The 16,116-nt window shown below is 54.3% G+C and overlaps 1 protein-coding gene across 4 annotated transcripts in view; it reads right to left on the reverse strand.

Moving 5' to 3' along the window:
* The window catches only part of PRKCA (protein kinase C alpha), a 55,539-nt gene that overhangs the window by 27,644 nt on the left and 11,779 nt on the right, over positions 1–16,116 (reverse strand). For 3 of the 4 annotated variants that reach the window (XM_043443014.1, XM_043443088.1, XM_043442941.1), the window contains exons 4-8: positions 14,413–14,550; positions 13,005–13,178; positions 10,971–11,062; positions 8,918–8,980; positions 7,743–7,881 (exon numbers count right to left, since the gene is read on the reverse strand). In XM_043443014.1, the coding sequence (XP_043298949.1) occupies positions 7,743–7,881; positions 8,918–8,980; positions 10,971–11,062; positions 13,005–13,178; positions 14,413–14,550 (606 nt within the window). The remainder of the gene's footprint in view (positions 1–7,742; positions 7,882–8,917; positions 8,981–10,970; positions 11,063–13,004; positions 13,179–14,412; positions 14,551–16,116) is intronic. The other variant, XM_043443158.1, reaches the window with a different exon arrangement.

Here is a 16,116-nt window from a genome sequence, read left to right on the forward strand (position 1 = left end):
TCTGCAGAACAGGCAGCACGCCTCTCACCCGCAGGACTGTCGTCAGAATGAAACCAGGGGGCGGGTTCAGGAGTGTGGTCCACTATCCGCAATGAGAACACTGCAGGCCATCTCTGCCCAGACGCCTGCCTGCTCCTCCCCATGGCCCGGGTCAGTTTTGCAACAAAAGGAATTCAGTTATTTTGGCCCCATTTTTAAAAGATTTAAACAAATCTTCAACAGAAGGGCCAATGAGCACAGCCACAGAATGCCCGGAGTCACGATGCGTCAGCGCATCCGGCTCGGGGGACACGGCTGGGTGTGGACCGGGGCGGGCGTCCATCCCCGGGTGGCCTCCCGCCGGGACGGCGGCCTCTGTGGGGGGAGCTGAGGAGCCCCGGTGCAGAGCCCAGGTCGGCCGAGGACTTGAGGCCACCGGGAAATAAACGAACCTCTGCCCCTGTGGTTCATCATCTGGAAAATAGGGCCAACAGCACCGAGTTTGCAGATTAAACACACTGACGTCAATGAGGTCAATGCGTCTCCACTCAGCAGGGCACCCATCCAGGGGTGGCTGATCCACAAGGAGCTGGTCTTCTCTGGGGCAGCATGGAAGTGGGAGGGGAGGGCGGGGAGGGGGAGGGGAGGAGCGTGGGAGGGGGAGGGGAGGGCGCGTGGGAGGGGGAGGGGGAGGGGTGGCGAGGGAGGAAAGGGCTGGACCCTCTGAGGGACATCACAGGAGGGGGCCCAAGGCTCCAGAGAACTGGTAAACCCATTCAGCTATGATGCCAGGAAAACCATGAGACAAAGAACCGCGGGCGGACGATAGAATACACAAGGTAATATAAGCAACATCACTCCTGTAAAGATCTGAGACAAGCCATACAGTTTAAGGAAGACCCCCTCCCTTCCACAGCGCCTGGCCCGGGCTCTTTAGCTGCTCCTCTGGAGGCAGGCAGCTGCTTCATTGTCTCCCACGAGGCTGGAGTCGCTGAACCGTGACCCAACACGGAGGGAAATCGGCCTTTGATGGAAAGAAGCGCCTTCCTGTTTATCGTTCTCTTTCTTAATCAAGGGCTTTCTCCGAGGCCGCGCCCAGGCTGGTGTGGGGTCTGCGCTCACAAGCCCGACCTCAGAGGAGCCGCTGCACCCCTCACTGGCTTCTATCTCTTCTCCCCGTTGCTTCTCATCTGGCAGGCGCTAATTTACCGCCTGGCTGCCCGCCTGTGTGCACCAAATGAGGCCCTTGTTCATTTGCCTTTCAGATCCTCTTGTATTCGCTCCTTCACTCTGCGACCTATTCCCAGAGACCAGGAGGCATCTCCAGGGAGGAGGGTATTCTGGCCTCTTGGGCCATCTGGGTTCCTGGGCTGACTTACCCTCCACCTTCAGACCCTCGGGGGTCCCCTGTCATGGATGAGGGGAACCGCGAGGCCACCGTCCCTGCTCTGTTCGCTGTCAACACCCCACACCCGTCCTGCTGGCCACGGCAGCTCCAGACTCCCAGGTAGGGCTAGGGACTCCTCAGTGAACAGCGGCCAAGGGTCCAGAATGAGCTCAGTTGGAGACAAAGAAATAAGTAACAACGTGAGGACGTGATGTGGTCCATCAGAGGGTGACGTGTGCCACTGAAGGGACCAGGGATGGGGCGGGGGAGGCAGGTTTGCTACCTGGACCAGGGTGGCAGGGAAAGGCGACGTCCAGCAGGTGACATCTGAGCTAAGCGAAGGCCGGCCCAGGTGGAGGAGGGAGAGGAGAATCAGACGTATTTTACATAAAAACGGAGACTTCCGGCAGTGCAGGGCTGAAATGAGAGTCCAGGCCCCCAGGACGGGTCTGCAGCTCCGGGGCCCCATCCGGCCCCCAGCGCCGGCTGACGGGCGTGCATATCCGCTTCTGGGCAGCCGGCGGGCGCCGGGGGCGGGCATGCCTGCAGGCTTCTCCTCTCAGGAGTGTCCCGGGCTGGAGGCCCCTCTGTCGTCGCCCAGGGGAACACGGGCTCCTCCGCGGCTCTGAGCTCTCCCGGGCGGCAGCGGCCCACGTCGAACCGCTTCCGCGTCGGCTTCCGCCCCTCGGGCAGCCCCGCCCCCACGGGCCGCGAGCCGGGAGAATGCCCGAGGGGAGGGGCTCCGAGCTGCAGGCGCCGCCTGGCTTCTGGCGGGGGCGGGGTCTGCCGCTGGGCACCATCCTGACTCACTGCCTTAGAGACGAAAGGGTCCGGTCGTGACTGAGCCCCTCAGACATTCCAGAAGCCGTGGTCCGTATCACTCACGGCCCTTTCCCTCGGGGCGTTTCCTTCTCTCTCTGGAGATGGAGCAGTTCGTGCAGAGGACACACAGGCTTTGTGCTCGGGGTCTCGGCTCCAAATCCCACCCCTGCTTCCCCTGAGTCGTGTGTCAAGTGTGACAGGCAAAAGCTGTGTTCCGAGGGCTTGGTCCTCAGTGGAGGGTCCCTGCGTCGTGGGTGACGCCCTCTGAGTGGGGAATACACGCCCTGCCCCACCAGGCTGTGAGGAAGGGTTCTGCGGGGTGCACGTTCCAGAGGCTTCGCCCCCACTGCAGCCCGGGGCCGCAGACGCTGCCTCGCTCTCTCCCGGGCCAGAGCTGCCGGCAGGTCCTTGACTCTGACTGGATCTCGCACGCCAGGATAGCTGACTTTCAGGTGGGGGATGAGGTCCAGATGAGGCCTCGGGGATTCTCTAGCTGACCTCGAAGTGTCCTTTCTACGTCAGAACAGAGAGTCCCCTTAACATCAGCTTCAGGAACTAGTTTTGTGAGGCGAGAGTAGGCCTTCCTACTTGGTAAGATTATCAGGCCACCGGGATACAACCAATTAGCTTTTGCTTAACACTGACCGCTGTTTGCCAATTAGGACCAATTAGCTTTCACTTAATACTGACCACTGTTTGCCAATTAGGAAATTAGGAACCGGGCGGAACCCCCCAGGAAAGTCCCGCGCGCGAGAGTTTTGACCAATGAAATTGCTTTGCAAACGTGTAACCAATCCGCTTCTCACCCTATAAATTTGTGTAACAGCTTGGGCTGGGGGCTCTCTGACCTGCACCACTGCGTTGGATGCGGCAGAGGGCCCTGGCTCGAGTCAGTAATAAACTTCCCCTTTTTGCCAGTTGCATTGTCTTGGAGGCCTTCTCTCTTCCCGCTCGGGGATTCGGACATCGGGCATAACAGTTTCTGATTTGGGTCCCTTTCGTGGGTGTCCATCTCGGCTGCAAATGTGTGTTAGTGACATTTTCAGCCCTTGTTCATCTTCACTGGTTAAGGAGATGTTACAAAAACCACTTCAAGGTTTTTGAACAGTCTCAAATATTTAAGCCTCCGCTTTGCCTGTTAAGGAAAATGCCACCTAAGATAATCACTTGGCCTTTGCCTGACAGGAAGGTTTACACAGAGGACAGGATTATTTTCACCTCTGAGCAATTCACAGACTTTGAACCTAGATGGTCTTTTCTATACCCTGCAGTGATTCCTTGAGCGAAATATTCCAAGTCCTGGACACACATGAAGAAAATGCTAGCAAAAGGCACAACACCTGCAGTCACTCCTGAGAGAGCTGCCTACGGAGGGCCGCTTACTCCTCAATGGGAGTCACGTGGAATCTGGGTGTAGATCTGGTTCCCTCTGTGTCACCTCTTCTACCGTAAATGGGGAGCACTTCCCGGGGAAGGCTCCACAGCAGGCCTGTGGGATGCTCTCCCGTGGTGGAGAAAGCTGGAGCCACGGGCAGCAGCTGGACTCCAGCAGTTTTTAGTAATGTCACCTCAGACCATCCCTTACCACCTTGGTCACCTCGTCTGAGATACGGGCCTGGGGTTCTGTTTCTCTGTGGGATTTGTCACGAGGAGAAGGAGAGAAGGGCCCGGCACGCAGGGGACACTGCAGAAACGGTGGGCTGCCCTTTATCATTGCTTGCGTAGTGGGAACAAGGAGAGGAATGAAGGCTGACAGGACCTGAGGGAATCTGGGGCCAGACATGTGATCCTGGGTGTAGTAAGGGGCCCCGAGTTGCTTTTCCACAAATCCCTCTCTGACAGCTTGTTCCCAGCATCCTTTTCTTTGACAGATGTTCCCAGGATCCTTTTCTCCAAGGGGTGTTCCCAGCCTCTCTATCTCTCTTAAATAATTTTCCCAGGGTCCCTCTCTGACACCCTGTTCCAAGCATCCCTCCCACTGAAAGTATTTCCAGAATTCCCCTCTCTGATGGATGTTCCCAGCATCCCTCTCTCTGATGTCATGCTCCCAGAATTCCTCTCTCTGACGTCACATTCCCACCATCCCTCTGATGTCACATTCCCAGAATTCCCCTCTCTCATGGATGTTCCCAGCATCCCTCTTTCTGAAGCCATGCTCCCAGAATTCCTCTCTCTGATGTCACATTCCCAGTATTCCGCAAAATTCCTCTCTCTGATGGATGTTCCCAGCATCCCTCTCTCTGATGGATGTTTCTAGCATCCCTCTCTCTGACAGCATGTCCTCAAGTTCTGAGCATGACATGGCCAGCCCCATACAGGTGTGATCTCTTAAATGGCAATCAATATTGGTTCAAAGTGTCTTTTCCACGTCAACCTAGTCTCTGCTGTCCCAAGTAAGTGAGCAGGAAGACAGCAGTGGTCAGGGTCTTCTAGGAGAGTCTTCTAGAAGGCTGCAGGAGGCTTACAATCCAGTGTGAGTCAAGTGAACAAAATCAACACCAGGAGCAACAACTCTCCAAGTTACAGACAACCTCATGAGGTGGACATTATCACGCCCCTTTACAGGTGGAGACTAAAGCCTGGGGTGTTTGAGTAACTTGACTAAGTGGGACAAGCAGTGTTCCAAAATAATGACTGTGGTTCTAGAAGGTGCTCAGAGGAAAAAGCCAATCTGAAAAGGTGATACTGTATGACTCCATCCTATAACATTCTTGAATTGACAATATTATGCAACAGAAAACAGATGAGTGGTTGCTGGGGGTCAGGGGTGGGTGGGGTGCAGGAAGTGGGTGGGTGTGGTTATGAAAGGACCAAAGGGGGGCCGCTGTGGTGGCCAGTCAATCTGTACCTGGACAAGGTGCTGGAGATGTCAGCTGACACATGGTCAAGCTGCACAGCGCTATATAAACACACACAGCGAAGAGGGCAAGTTTACAAAAAGGCTCAGAGTTACCACGATACGTTAGTATATGTTCAGGAGGAGGAAGGAGGTATCATCTAGTGAGAGGCGGTCGGCTGAACCATGCTCCCTTCCCTCAGAGATCCTAGCCCCCAGAATCTGTAAACACGCTACTTCCACTTAGTAAAAGAAATTTTGCAGCTGTGGATGTTATAGATTCTGAGATGGGAAGATGACTCTGGAGTATATGGGTGAAGCCCATGAAAGCCCAACAGTCCTGATGAGAGGGAGGCTGGAGGGTTGGGGCTGGAAGAGACAGAGAGAGATTGCGAGATGTGATGCTGTCAGCACAGACTGCGGAGGAGGGAACCAGGAGTCAAAGACCTGCTCGGAGGCTAGAAAAGGAGACAGAGTCACCCTGGAGCTGCTGCAGGGACGGTCATTCCACAGTAACCCAATGAGACTGAATTTTGACTCCTGACCTCCAGAGCTATAAGAGAAAAAGATTTGTATTGCTGGAATCCACTAAGCTGGTAGTGAGACAGCAGCTATATGAAATTAATACAATAAGGAACCTTGGGAAAAAGGCAACAAACTTCAATTATTTGGGCGATTTCCTCTATGTGGAATGCTCTCATCCCTGGCGATATCAGATGGCTGAGGCATTACTGAACATGAGAAGCTATTTGTTTGATCAGCAGAGACCTGGTCTTGACAGAGATGAAGCTCAAAGCCACCTTGATTCCTTAAACTGCTTCCATCAAGCTTTGGCAGCATCTGGTGGGTGGTACTTGGAGCTGGCGCAGCTCACAATCACAGCCTGTTTAATCCATGTCAGCCAGGAGAAGCCTCCAGAATAAATACTGCATCCCGAGGGCATATTTTTTCTGTACCATCTCTTTATCCTTCATATTTGAAAAATATTTAAACTCGCGATATACTTGGAGAAACTAAGGTGTGAGTTCTTTGCAGGTAAAGAGGTTAGGTAGGTTAAGGATCAAGAGAATAATTGGACATGTAATTCAGAATTTAAGTTTTTAAGTAAATATTCTAAGCCTGTTTCTACATGAGGAATATAACAAGCAAAAAAAAAAAAAAAAGCCCTTGACAAAGGAATAAAAGTTAGCTTCCGTTTGGGAATAATGGCTGTAACAGAGGGTTCCAGGTACAAACACTGTACCCGGCCTCTTTAGTTCTCAGAGCAACTCTTCAGGGAACGCAGTGTTGTCCCTGACTTGCCACTGCAGAAATAGGCTCGGAGGGGTTAGGTAGCTTGCTTGCGCTCCCACAGCCTGTAAATAATAAAGTCTGGATTGGCGCTTACATTGGTCAGATCTCCAAGCTCATGTCTTGCTCTCGCTACCGCCTCAGAGATAAACGCGTGAGGCAGCATATTGAATAAATACCGCAACGTCACCAAGGGCTAACATGAGTGCTCTACAGAGAGCTGAAGGCTGGCCTGACTTGGAATTCATCACCTGCTGCATCCCGGAGCTCAGTGGGGAGGGACTGTGCCGTCCACACGGCAGGGCGTGGACAGCAAGTGGGCTCCAGAGCGGCCCGGGCTGGTAACCCACCCACTCACTGGCAGGTAGGAAGCTTCATAATGCAGGAGGAAAACTGCTCCACGTGTTATAACAAAGACAGAGTGGCAGGGCTGCTGCTGTCAACACACGAATCCTGCAGCCGCCTGGCCAGACCCCATGGGTGTGCCCGCCCCGGCCGAGACGCCGGGATCCACACCAGCGTGCTGCTGAGGACACCTGCTTGCTGTTGTTGGTTGTCGCTCAGTCGAGTCTGACTATGTGCGACCCCACAGGCCGCAGCCCGCCAGGCTCCTCTGTCCATGGGATTCTCCAGGCAAGAACACTGGACTAGGTTGCCATTCCCTTCTCCAGGGGATCTTCCTGACCCAGGGATGGAACCTGCATCTCCTGTCAAGGCAGGCGGGTTCTGTAACACTGGGTCACCTTTGGAGAACCAAGTATTACCTATAAAATAGCATGGTGTCTGATAGGCTAGTCACTTTGATTTTTTGACACAGACAACAAACTGGTGGTTACCAAAAGGGAAGGGGGGCAGGACAAATGAGAAGTTTGGGATTAATGGATATACACCATTGCATAGAAAACAGATAGACAACAAGGACCTACTACACCGCACAGGGAACTATATTCAGGGTCTTATAATAATCTACAATGGAAAAGAATATGAATAATATTCTTACAGTAACTGAATCACTTTGTGTACACCTGAAATTAACACGACATTGTAAATCAACTATACTTCAATAAAAAGTAAACACAAAACAAAAAAACGAATCACTCTGATTTTGCTAAAATCCCATCACTGGGACCATCCCTGAGCCCGTTTCCACATGGAGCTTCTCACAAACAAGGTCCCTCCTTCTCCACCCCGTGGTGGTTCTTACACTCCTTCGCCTGCGACTGTAAGAAATGCATTTTTCCCATGCACCCACCTCACACATACGTGTAACAGAAACAAAAGTTCCGTGAAGCATGATGTGTCCTCACTGTGTGCACACAGCTCTCACGCTTTCTTTTTCTGTATTTGCTCCACACACGCTGACGGGTGATGCCGGGTCCCATCCACACCCCCCGAGTGGCTGTGTTTCATGGCGAGTGAGCGGCCTACCTCCGGGGCGATGTAGTCGGGGGTCCCACAGAAGGTCCTGGTCGTGACGCCGTCCATCATGTGCTCCTTGCACATCCCAAAGTCCGCGATCTTGATGTGCCCTTCCGAGTCCAGCATGACGTTGTCTAACTTCAGGTCCCTGCAAGGAAGCAGGTGCATCAGCGTCCCTCCGCATGCAACTGCTTCGCTCTGCCTCGTTAGTACAGGCCTGGGAGAGCTGGGGCGGGACCTGCCACCCAGCGATTTTCCATCTCTAGAGCCCAGCGCAGTGCCTCGGGTACTTGTGTGCATGCAAGGCGCTTCAGTCGTGTCCAACTCTGTGTGACCCCACGGACTGTAGCCCCCCAGGCTCCCATGACCATGGGATTCTCCAGGCAAGAAGACTGGAGTGGGTTGCCATGCCCTCCTCCAGGGGATCTTCCCGACCCAGGGATCAAACCCAGGTCTCTTATGTCTCTTGCATTGGCAGGCGGGTTCCGTACCACTAGCACCACCTGTGAAGCCCACCTAGGGTACAGCAGATACTTAATAAATCAGACTGAGTGAGTGACAGAGCCAGTGATGCCCACCTTGACTGCAGGTGAATCAACGGAGACTCAGCCGAGCACCTCCGCGGGGACTGCACCCCAGTTTGTTACTGTCCCACCCAGAGGGCTCAGGCTCCCCGCCGGGGCGCAGACCGCAGGCTCAGAACCACCGCACTGTGCACTCGGCCCCCTCATTCTGCCCGGCATCCTGATCACTCTCCGCTTAGTGCTGGCCAACGTCCTGCCTTCACCGTAACCAGCAACGCAGGAACCGGACCCAGCGGCCTCCCTCTCCCCACTCGCCCCAGCTCCCCACACTCCTCTGCTGAGCATCACTAGCAGAAACTCAGCCCGCACGGTCCCCGACCCTCACACCACATGAAAGGCAGAGGAAGGAGCCGGCAGGGGAGAGAAAAGCTCGTTTTCTTGCAGAAGCAGAAATGAGATCCAGAGACCAGAAGCTGGACCACATTTGCCTGGAGGCTGCAGAGAACGGTGGGTCCCAGCAGGTGTCCATGATGGGGTAGGGGGGATTGTCCTCTCCAGGTTTGACACACCCTCTCCCCTCAACAGAATCACACGCCCATGGAGTCCAGAGGGCCAGCAAAGCTTCCTCTGTGCTGCGGGCAGCAGGGCCTTGATACACACCGATAAATGATTCCTCTTTTATGAAGAAAGAACAGCCCGATGGAAATCTCTGCCGCATAGAACCTGCAAAAGAAAATGTCTGTCGGGCGTCCGGCTTGTTCCCTCCGGCCTTCTGGATACTTTCTACCCTCAAGATCAGGCATCAAAATGGCACAGGAAGGGAAGACCCTGGACCGTCAGAGACCAGTCCTGCCCTACAGGCAACTCCGACCCTCTGCAGTTTTATGACCCCAGCTTCCCCAAGGGATGACACAGCTGATAAAATCAGTGAAGCAGGTTTACTACCTGTCCCAAAACAAGCCCTTCTTGTCTGGGGCAGGTGGACAGGTAATTTACTGCTTAAAAGAAATTTTGAGCACAATCTTTTAAAGAGTAGCTGTCTGCTAGGCTGTTCTATGTCAGGGCTACAGTAGACTGAAGCAAATTTCCATTTTCCCCTTCAAGGACAGAATTACCTTAGTGCTAGAAAACACACCTATGCCCTGGCTGACAAAGGTCAGTGTGTGCTGAACTCTGGGGCTGGTTTACTCACCCCCACATCCTCACCCCAGGCGCTGGGGGAAGTGCGACCCAGGCCACAATTCATACCGGGTGCACCTTTTAAATAATTCATGATAGGAAGCAGTTACAGCCACCGCTTCATTGGTCCATTGTCTGAAACTCCAAATAAACGCTGAAGGAGGTCTTACAATCTGCTTTGCGTTTAGTTCTTGAAGCCTGAGAAGCCACAAGACTCGGCCTGTGCAAACAGTACTCTTGCAAGGCTTCAGTAAGCACACGCGTTTACATGAGTGTGTTTACGGGAGCGGAGGAAGGACCCCTGACTACAAGGACCACACTCTCAACAGGGGGCCATCTCTGAGGGCCGGCGGGAGGTGGGGAGGAGGAGAGGAGGGGTCACGGGTGACTTTCCTGTGACTTTCTCCTTTTCTGTATTTTTAAAATATAAAACGTTCCAGCAACACAGATACAGTTGAAGGCACTAAATGGGACGCCCATGGGTTTCTTCTCGATGGAGGGAGGCTGTTCTGACCTTGGCTCCGACAGCTCTGAGTGGTCAGGCTCAGCTCTGTCATTAGCGCGTTTAATGCTTTGTAACTAACAACACAGGAGACAGGATCAGGGGAGGGATTTCTGAAAACGGAAAAGTAAAAATAAAAGCAGAAACCACCAGCCCTGAGCGAGCCCCCAAGAATGTCCTGCTCTGCGTCTGGTGGGTCTCCCCAGGCCAGCTCACCCCACGTGGGCCAGGGCGGTGCGGGTTTATTGTTTAGACTGAACGCCGGCAGAGCCTGATGGACGGTTGCTCAGGTGATTAACTGGGGTTCCTGGCACTACACATCTTCACTGGGGGTGAAAGAGCTTTGCCTCTCTGAGTTCCCCGTGACTTCCTAGCCCTGGAATATGGGCTGATTCTCCAGGTCTCACGGCCCCCCTCTAGACGGATGATTCTCCGTCTTCCCTGGAGCCCGCGTCTCCCTGAAGGCACGGATTCCTGCCTCCTGGCCTCGAGGCGCGGGCACCCCACTGAAACCTCCCCGACCTCCTCCTGGACGGCGGCGCCTCCCGAGCCTACAGGGCCATCACCCTGGCGCCCAGCCCCGGTTCCCTTCCCCGGAACGCTTGTCCAGGACCCTGATGCCGCTGGGGCTCCAAGGTCGCACCGCTGCGCTCTTTCTGCTGACTGTCGGCTCCTCCTACACCAGCCCCAACCCTCCCGTCTCCTCCGGCAGGGAGCCCCCGATGCCGTCAGGCCCTGAGGCCCCCCCAGGCTCTCTTGCTCCTCGCCAGGCCCTCGCTCCGCTGGGCGCAGCACCCAGAGCCCCTTCCGCTGCTCCGCTCGTGAGGGAATGACTCGGGGGCCGGGATGACGGCGGCTGCGCATCCGCAGCTCCCAGGGACGGGAAGGGGAACAAACGTCTCCGCAGGACGCGCGCAGGCGGACCCTGCCCACCGTCCTGCCCCCGGGAGGTAACAGCGCTTCACCCCAAGCTGGGCGGAGCCCCACTGCCAGACCCCCCCGGCCGGGCTGAGAGCACTTAAAGCTACTCACACTGCCTGCGGCTCCTTGAACTTCCCGACCTGCTGGATGTGGTACATGAGGTCCCCGCCGTTGACGTACTCCATGACGAAGTAGAGCCGGTCCTGAGGGCCGAGGTTCGACTGGTGAGCGCGCTCCGCCGTGGCCGGCGGCCCCGCTCCAGCCCGCGGTCTGCTTTCTCGTTGGGGAAACGTGGGCCGCGCCGGCACGTCTGCCCGGCGGAGCCCGTCACAGTTTCCTCCCCCCAGTAAAGAGTTAGTAAAGAGCCCTGTTGTGTGAGGACCTCGGGAAACAAAGTCCCGACGCAACCCTGAGGCGTCAGCTCTCAGGTGCCCTGTCCGCCCCTCTGGTTACGGAGCTCCCGATGATAGAAATGGCCTCAAAGCTTCCTCCGTTTTCTCCTACACGTAATTCATTTCTAAGCTGGGGCTGGCGTGAAGAGTCCACACGGGCCGCTTCTTTAACCAGTGGTTGGCAGTGCAGTGGGGACGTGTCTGAGAGCAGACCTCGCGGGTCGGGGGGCTCGCGCCCGTAGACCTCAGGATCGTCTGCTGCGGGCGGGGCCGCGAGTGGGGAAGCCGGTCGGTGTTCCTCCGCATCTACCTTCGCCCAAACGCTGCTTCTGACTTTCTCTCTCGCTGATACACTACATGTGGGCCCGCGAAGCGCACACATCATAGAACTCCGTGAGTGCGCGCATTTATAAGGACATTACACCGGGACAGATGGGGAGGTGGAGGGGGTTTAGGAGGGAGGTAACGGCACAGCATAAGGTAAACGCTGGCTATGCTCTCTTGCAGAAAACAGCACCATTTCACAGAGGTTATTAAACATTAAAGTGGTGCACAGGGTGGAAAAAAGGACGGAGCTGGAGCTAACAGCCAGGAAACGGCGCCGAGAGCCTCAATCTCTCGCTTTCCTGTTATGAACTTTAATTTCAATTTTATTTCTCTGCTTTGTAGCTTTCCAGAGCTTAATCAGCGTAACCAGGGTGACAGGATCCGGGCTGGGGCTTTTTCCTCTCCTTTCATATTGCTAGATTCTCTTCTGGACGCTACTGGGAGCTGCTCCTGGGAGCTGCTGGGAGACGGAGCGTCGCTCGGCTGCCCCCTGGTGGCCGGGTCTGGCTCTGCGGCTCCACCATCCACTCCGGACCGCAGGCCGCCCTGTCATTACAGTTACAGCTGCTGACCACCGAGTCACGTGTTCAGGAGGGCACCCGCGAGGTGTGGAGAGCTTGCCTTTGGGAACACGTCACTACGGTGCGGCGTATAGTATACACATATATAAATATAAACATCTAAGTGTTTGTATTTCTTGTAGGTTACCTGCAAGCACCATGCCCCAGACTTGGCTGATTAGTGCTTTGGAAATTATTTTTCCCTCTCTTTAGTTAACCTGTATGACAGGGCTCTGCAAACTTTTCCTGTAAAGGGCCAGACAGGAAATATTTTAGGCTTTGTGTGTCTCTTAAAACTACTCAGCTGTGCCTTTGTGTCTGAAAGCCCGCGATGCCAGGTTAGTGAAAGGGCAGGCTATGTTCCAAGAAAGCCATTTATGGACCTTGAAATCATCTAATTCTCTTGTGTTACAAAATAATATTCTTTTTATAAAGCCTCTCTTAGAGCTCAGGGACCATCCATACAAACAGGCCAGACTGCCACCCCTGCATGTGCATTACCCAAGAACATCCTCTTCCAGGACATGGGTCTCCTGACGCTCTGATGCCAGTTTGGCAGCTGGACCAGGCCTTAACGAGCCAGGACTGTGAGTTACCGTTTCGTATCTCTGAGCCTTAACACAGTGCCTGGTGTGTGTTAAGAAAACCTTTGATAGCAGCATTCACAGAATCAAATGGAATTAATGCCAAGTCTATAGGTAGGGGACGCCCTGAATTCCCCAGTGGTACCCAGTCTGCTCGGGAGAGGAGGATGTGGGCTGATGCCTTCTCCCGGGAGGAAGGCGGGGGGGCGGCGGTGCAAGGACCCAGGGGTGGTGGGGGGGGGGGTGGCGGGGGCGGGGGCGGGCAGGCCCCAGGGCCCTTACCACCGTCTGGAAGCAGGAGTGCAGCTGTGTCAGGAACGGCGGCTTGTCGAGCAGGGCCAACACCCGCTTCTCCACCATGGTGCACTCCACGTCGTCGTCCTGGATGACCACATCCTTCTTCAGGATCTTGATGGCGTACAGCTCCTCGGTCCCCTTCCGGTCGGCCAGCATCACCTGCAGGCAGACAGAGGGCAACCTGAATCCCCGGGCACACAGCACGGGGGTGCGGGAACTGTGTGTGCAGACCTGTCCTTTTTTTTTAAGATATTTTTTTGATGTGGCTCATTTTTAAAGTCTTCATTCAATCTGTTACAATATTGCTTCTATTTTCTGCTTTTGGTTTTTTGGCCAAGAGGCATGTGGGATCTTAGTTCCCTGACCAGGGATTGAACCTGCAGCCCCTACACTGGAAGGTGAAGTCTTAAGCGCTGGAGCACCAGGCAAGTCCCAGCAGATTCATCGATATAAATAAAGCTCCACTTCAGGTGCCGGTTCTCAAATACTGCACTTTGTGTATGTATGTGTTAGTTGTCAGTCGTGTCCAAATCTTTGCAACCCCATTGACTGCTGCACATTAAATTCCTCCAGCATACAGTTTGAGAAAGCTCTGGGAGATGGTGAAGGACAGGGAAGCCTGGCGTGCTGGAGTCCACGGGGTCACGAAGAGTCGGACATGGCTGAGCCAGGACTGGACTGAAAGCTTCTAGGCCACCAAGATGCACATGCTGTGTGGGCCGTTGCCACACGAGGGCGCCATTGCAGCCGCTGAAAATGATGCTTGACATCCTCCTCTGCATCAGCAGGTACTTCAGGAGCATCCTCATCTCGGGAGCATCGTCATCTCAGGAGCACTGTCATCTCAGGAGCATCGTCATCGCGGGAGCACCCTCATCTTGGGAGCACCCTCATCTCAGGAGCACCCTCATCCCAGGAGCACTCTCAGAGCAGACACCTGACTGACTTTTACATGCTCCTCGCAAGGCAGGAAGCTGGACCCAAATCCAAAAGAAAGCGGCATGATCAAAGCCAGCCCCTGGATCTGCCATGAGATTTGGACTCAGAGAGGCAGACGCAGATACACAGGCTGGACACGGAGGAAACCTGGTCTGGTATCTCAACTATTACGTTCATTTACTACAAGCCAACATTTAATTTTCAGCTGTGAAAATTATTCAGACACCGTTGTGGGGCACTGACTCCATCCTGAAACCTTAAACGGTGACACAGGGGGCCCTGTCTGGCTTTTTGGGAAAGTCTCTTTTAATGCGATGAAGTGGGAAGCCCCTGAGAATGTGGCAGAACCAGGGGACGTCTAAACGGCTGCCCCAGAGTCCTCGGGGAGACTCGGGCTGACTGGCCCCCATGTCCTCCACAGAAGCCCCGCCTGGCTCGGACATGGCCCGCTCACCTTCCCAAAGCTGCCTTTGCCCAGCACCATGAGGAAGTTGAAGTCAGTGAGCTTCACTCTGTCCAGGTTGTTGGAAGGCTGTCTCCTGTCCTCGGAGGGACTGATGACTTTGTTGCCGGCAGGGCCAAGCTTGGCTTTCTAAACAATAACACACATGTGAAAACAGTCAGCCATTTCCTCAGGGACAAAAGTGACAGGAAACTCTTGTGACTAAGCTGGATGCCGATGCTGGGTGGTGGTGGGAGGGGAGACGGGTGAGGAGAGGAAGCCGGGCCACTTGCGATGTCTACTCCTACCTCCATCGCTGCACTCACCCCAAGGGCGACATTTGCAAAGGAGCGAGAAGCTGCCCTCACCCATCACAAGAGACACTTTGTATCTATAACTAACATAATAAAAGAAGTAAATGTAATAAACTGTGTACTGATTCTTTCCTTATTTGTAGATTCTCCAATTTGAGATTTGCAGAAACTTACACCCACAATAGAGGGAGAGTGTGTTCCCTGGAGGAAAACGCTTTCACGGCAGGCAATGGGGTGACTCACTGCTGCGCTAAAAGGCACAGGAGGGAGAACAAAGGTTTCTTTTTCCGGTAAAGAGTTGGACTCATGAAAAGTGGTGACCTGTAGGAGCATCTGGTTTCCCACGGGTGCTCTCTGCATCCAGCAAATCCTGGGTCATGACCTGTGAGTTACCCAGAGGGGTTTTACCCACTGGTCCCTTGGTTAACACCGCTCAAGTTAACTCGGCTCCCAGGGAGATGGCAGGAGGTGAAGAAGCTTTCAGGAGATTTTGGGCACGACCAGACCACCGGGACTTCGGTGCTCTGCTCTTCAGGGGAATGTGGGATCTGACGTGTTTTCTTTAGTGGCTGAGAAGGCTCTCAAGGAATCGTCCACATCCCCTCTCTGAGCAGAAGCCTCCTTCGTCCACAGCCACTGGGTGAGCTGCTGGTGCCTGGCTCTGTGGGGCGGCCATGCCTTCTCAGGATGAGCCTCCACCCCTGCCCCTGCAGACCCAGCCCCAGAGCCGCACACGGCGCAAGGTCTGCACTAGCATTTTGGTTGAAGGAAGAACGAAGCGAAGCCTGACCGTGCTCATCACATGCTGGGCTGTGAGGTGACTCTTTTCTCTGATCAAAATAAACTTTTTTAGGGATCATGGGCTTCTCAGGTGGCATGATCAGTAAAAGAACCCACCTGCTGATGCAGGAGATGTGAGTTTGATCCCTGGGTCAGGAAGATCCCCTGGAGGAGGAAATGGCAACCCACTCCAGTATTCTCACCTGGGCAGAGGAGCCTGGTGGGCTACAGTACATGGGGTTGCAAAGAGTTGGACACGACTGAGCGACTAAACAACAAAATATATATCACACATGTTCGCAACATGCAGAGAGAGGAACCTGACAACAGAAGGGTCTTCTAGTTCTGAGAGTCCGAAGGCAGACAGGCCAACACTGATCAGGGTCAGACAAGTAACGGGTATTTATCCTATAACTCTGTATCTGCAATAAAAATGTTCTGTCCCTGTCTCTGTGCATCTGAACGGCCCTGATAACATAAGACTGATGGTGTTTGGTGCTGTTCCATCGACCAGGACGCGGGGAGCAGAAAGAGCTAGGCCACGCAGAACCAAGGGCCCCTGAACAGCAGCCTACTTCTAGGGCGACATATTCACCTGCACCCAGAGCAACACTATGAGAAA

The sequence above is a fragment of the Cervus canadensis genome, chromosome 1 (assembly GCF_019320065.1).
Source record: "Cervus canadensis isolate Bull #8, Minnesota chromosome 1, ASM1932006v1, whole genome shotgun sequence".
NCBI lineage: Eukaryota > Metazoa > Chordata > Mammalia > Artiodactyla > Cervidae > Cervus > Cervus canadensis.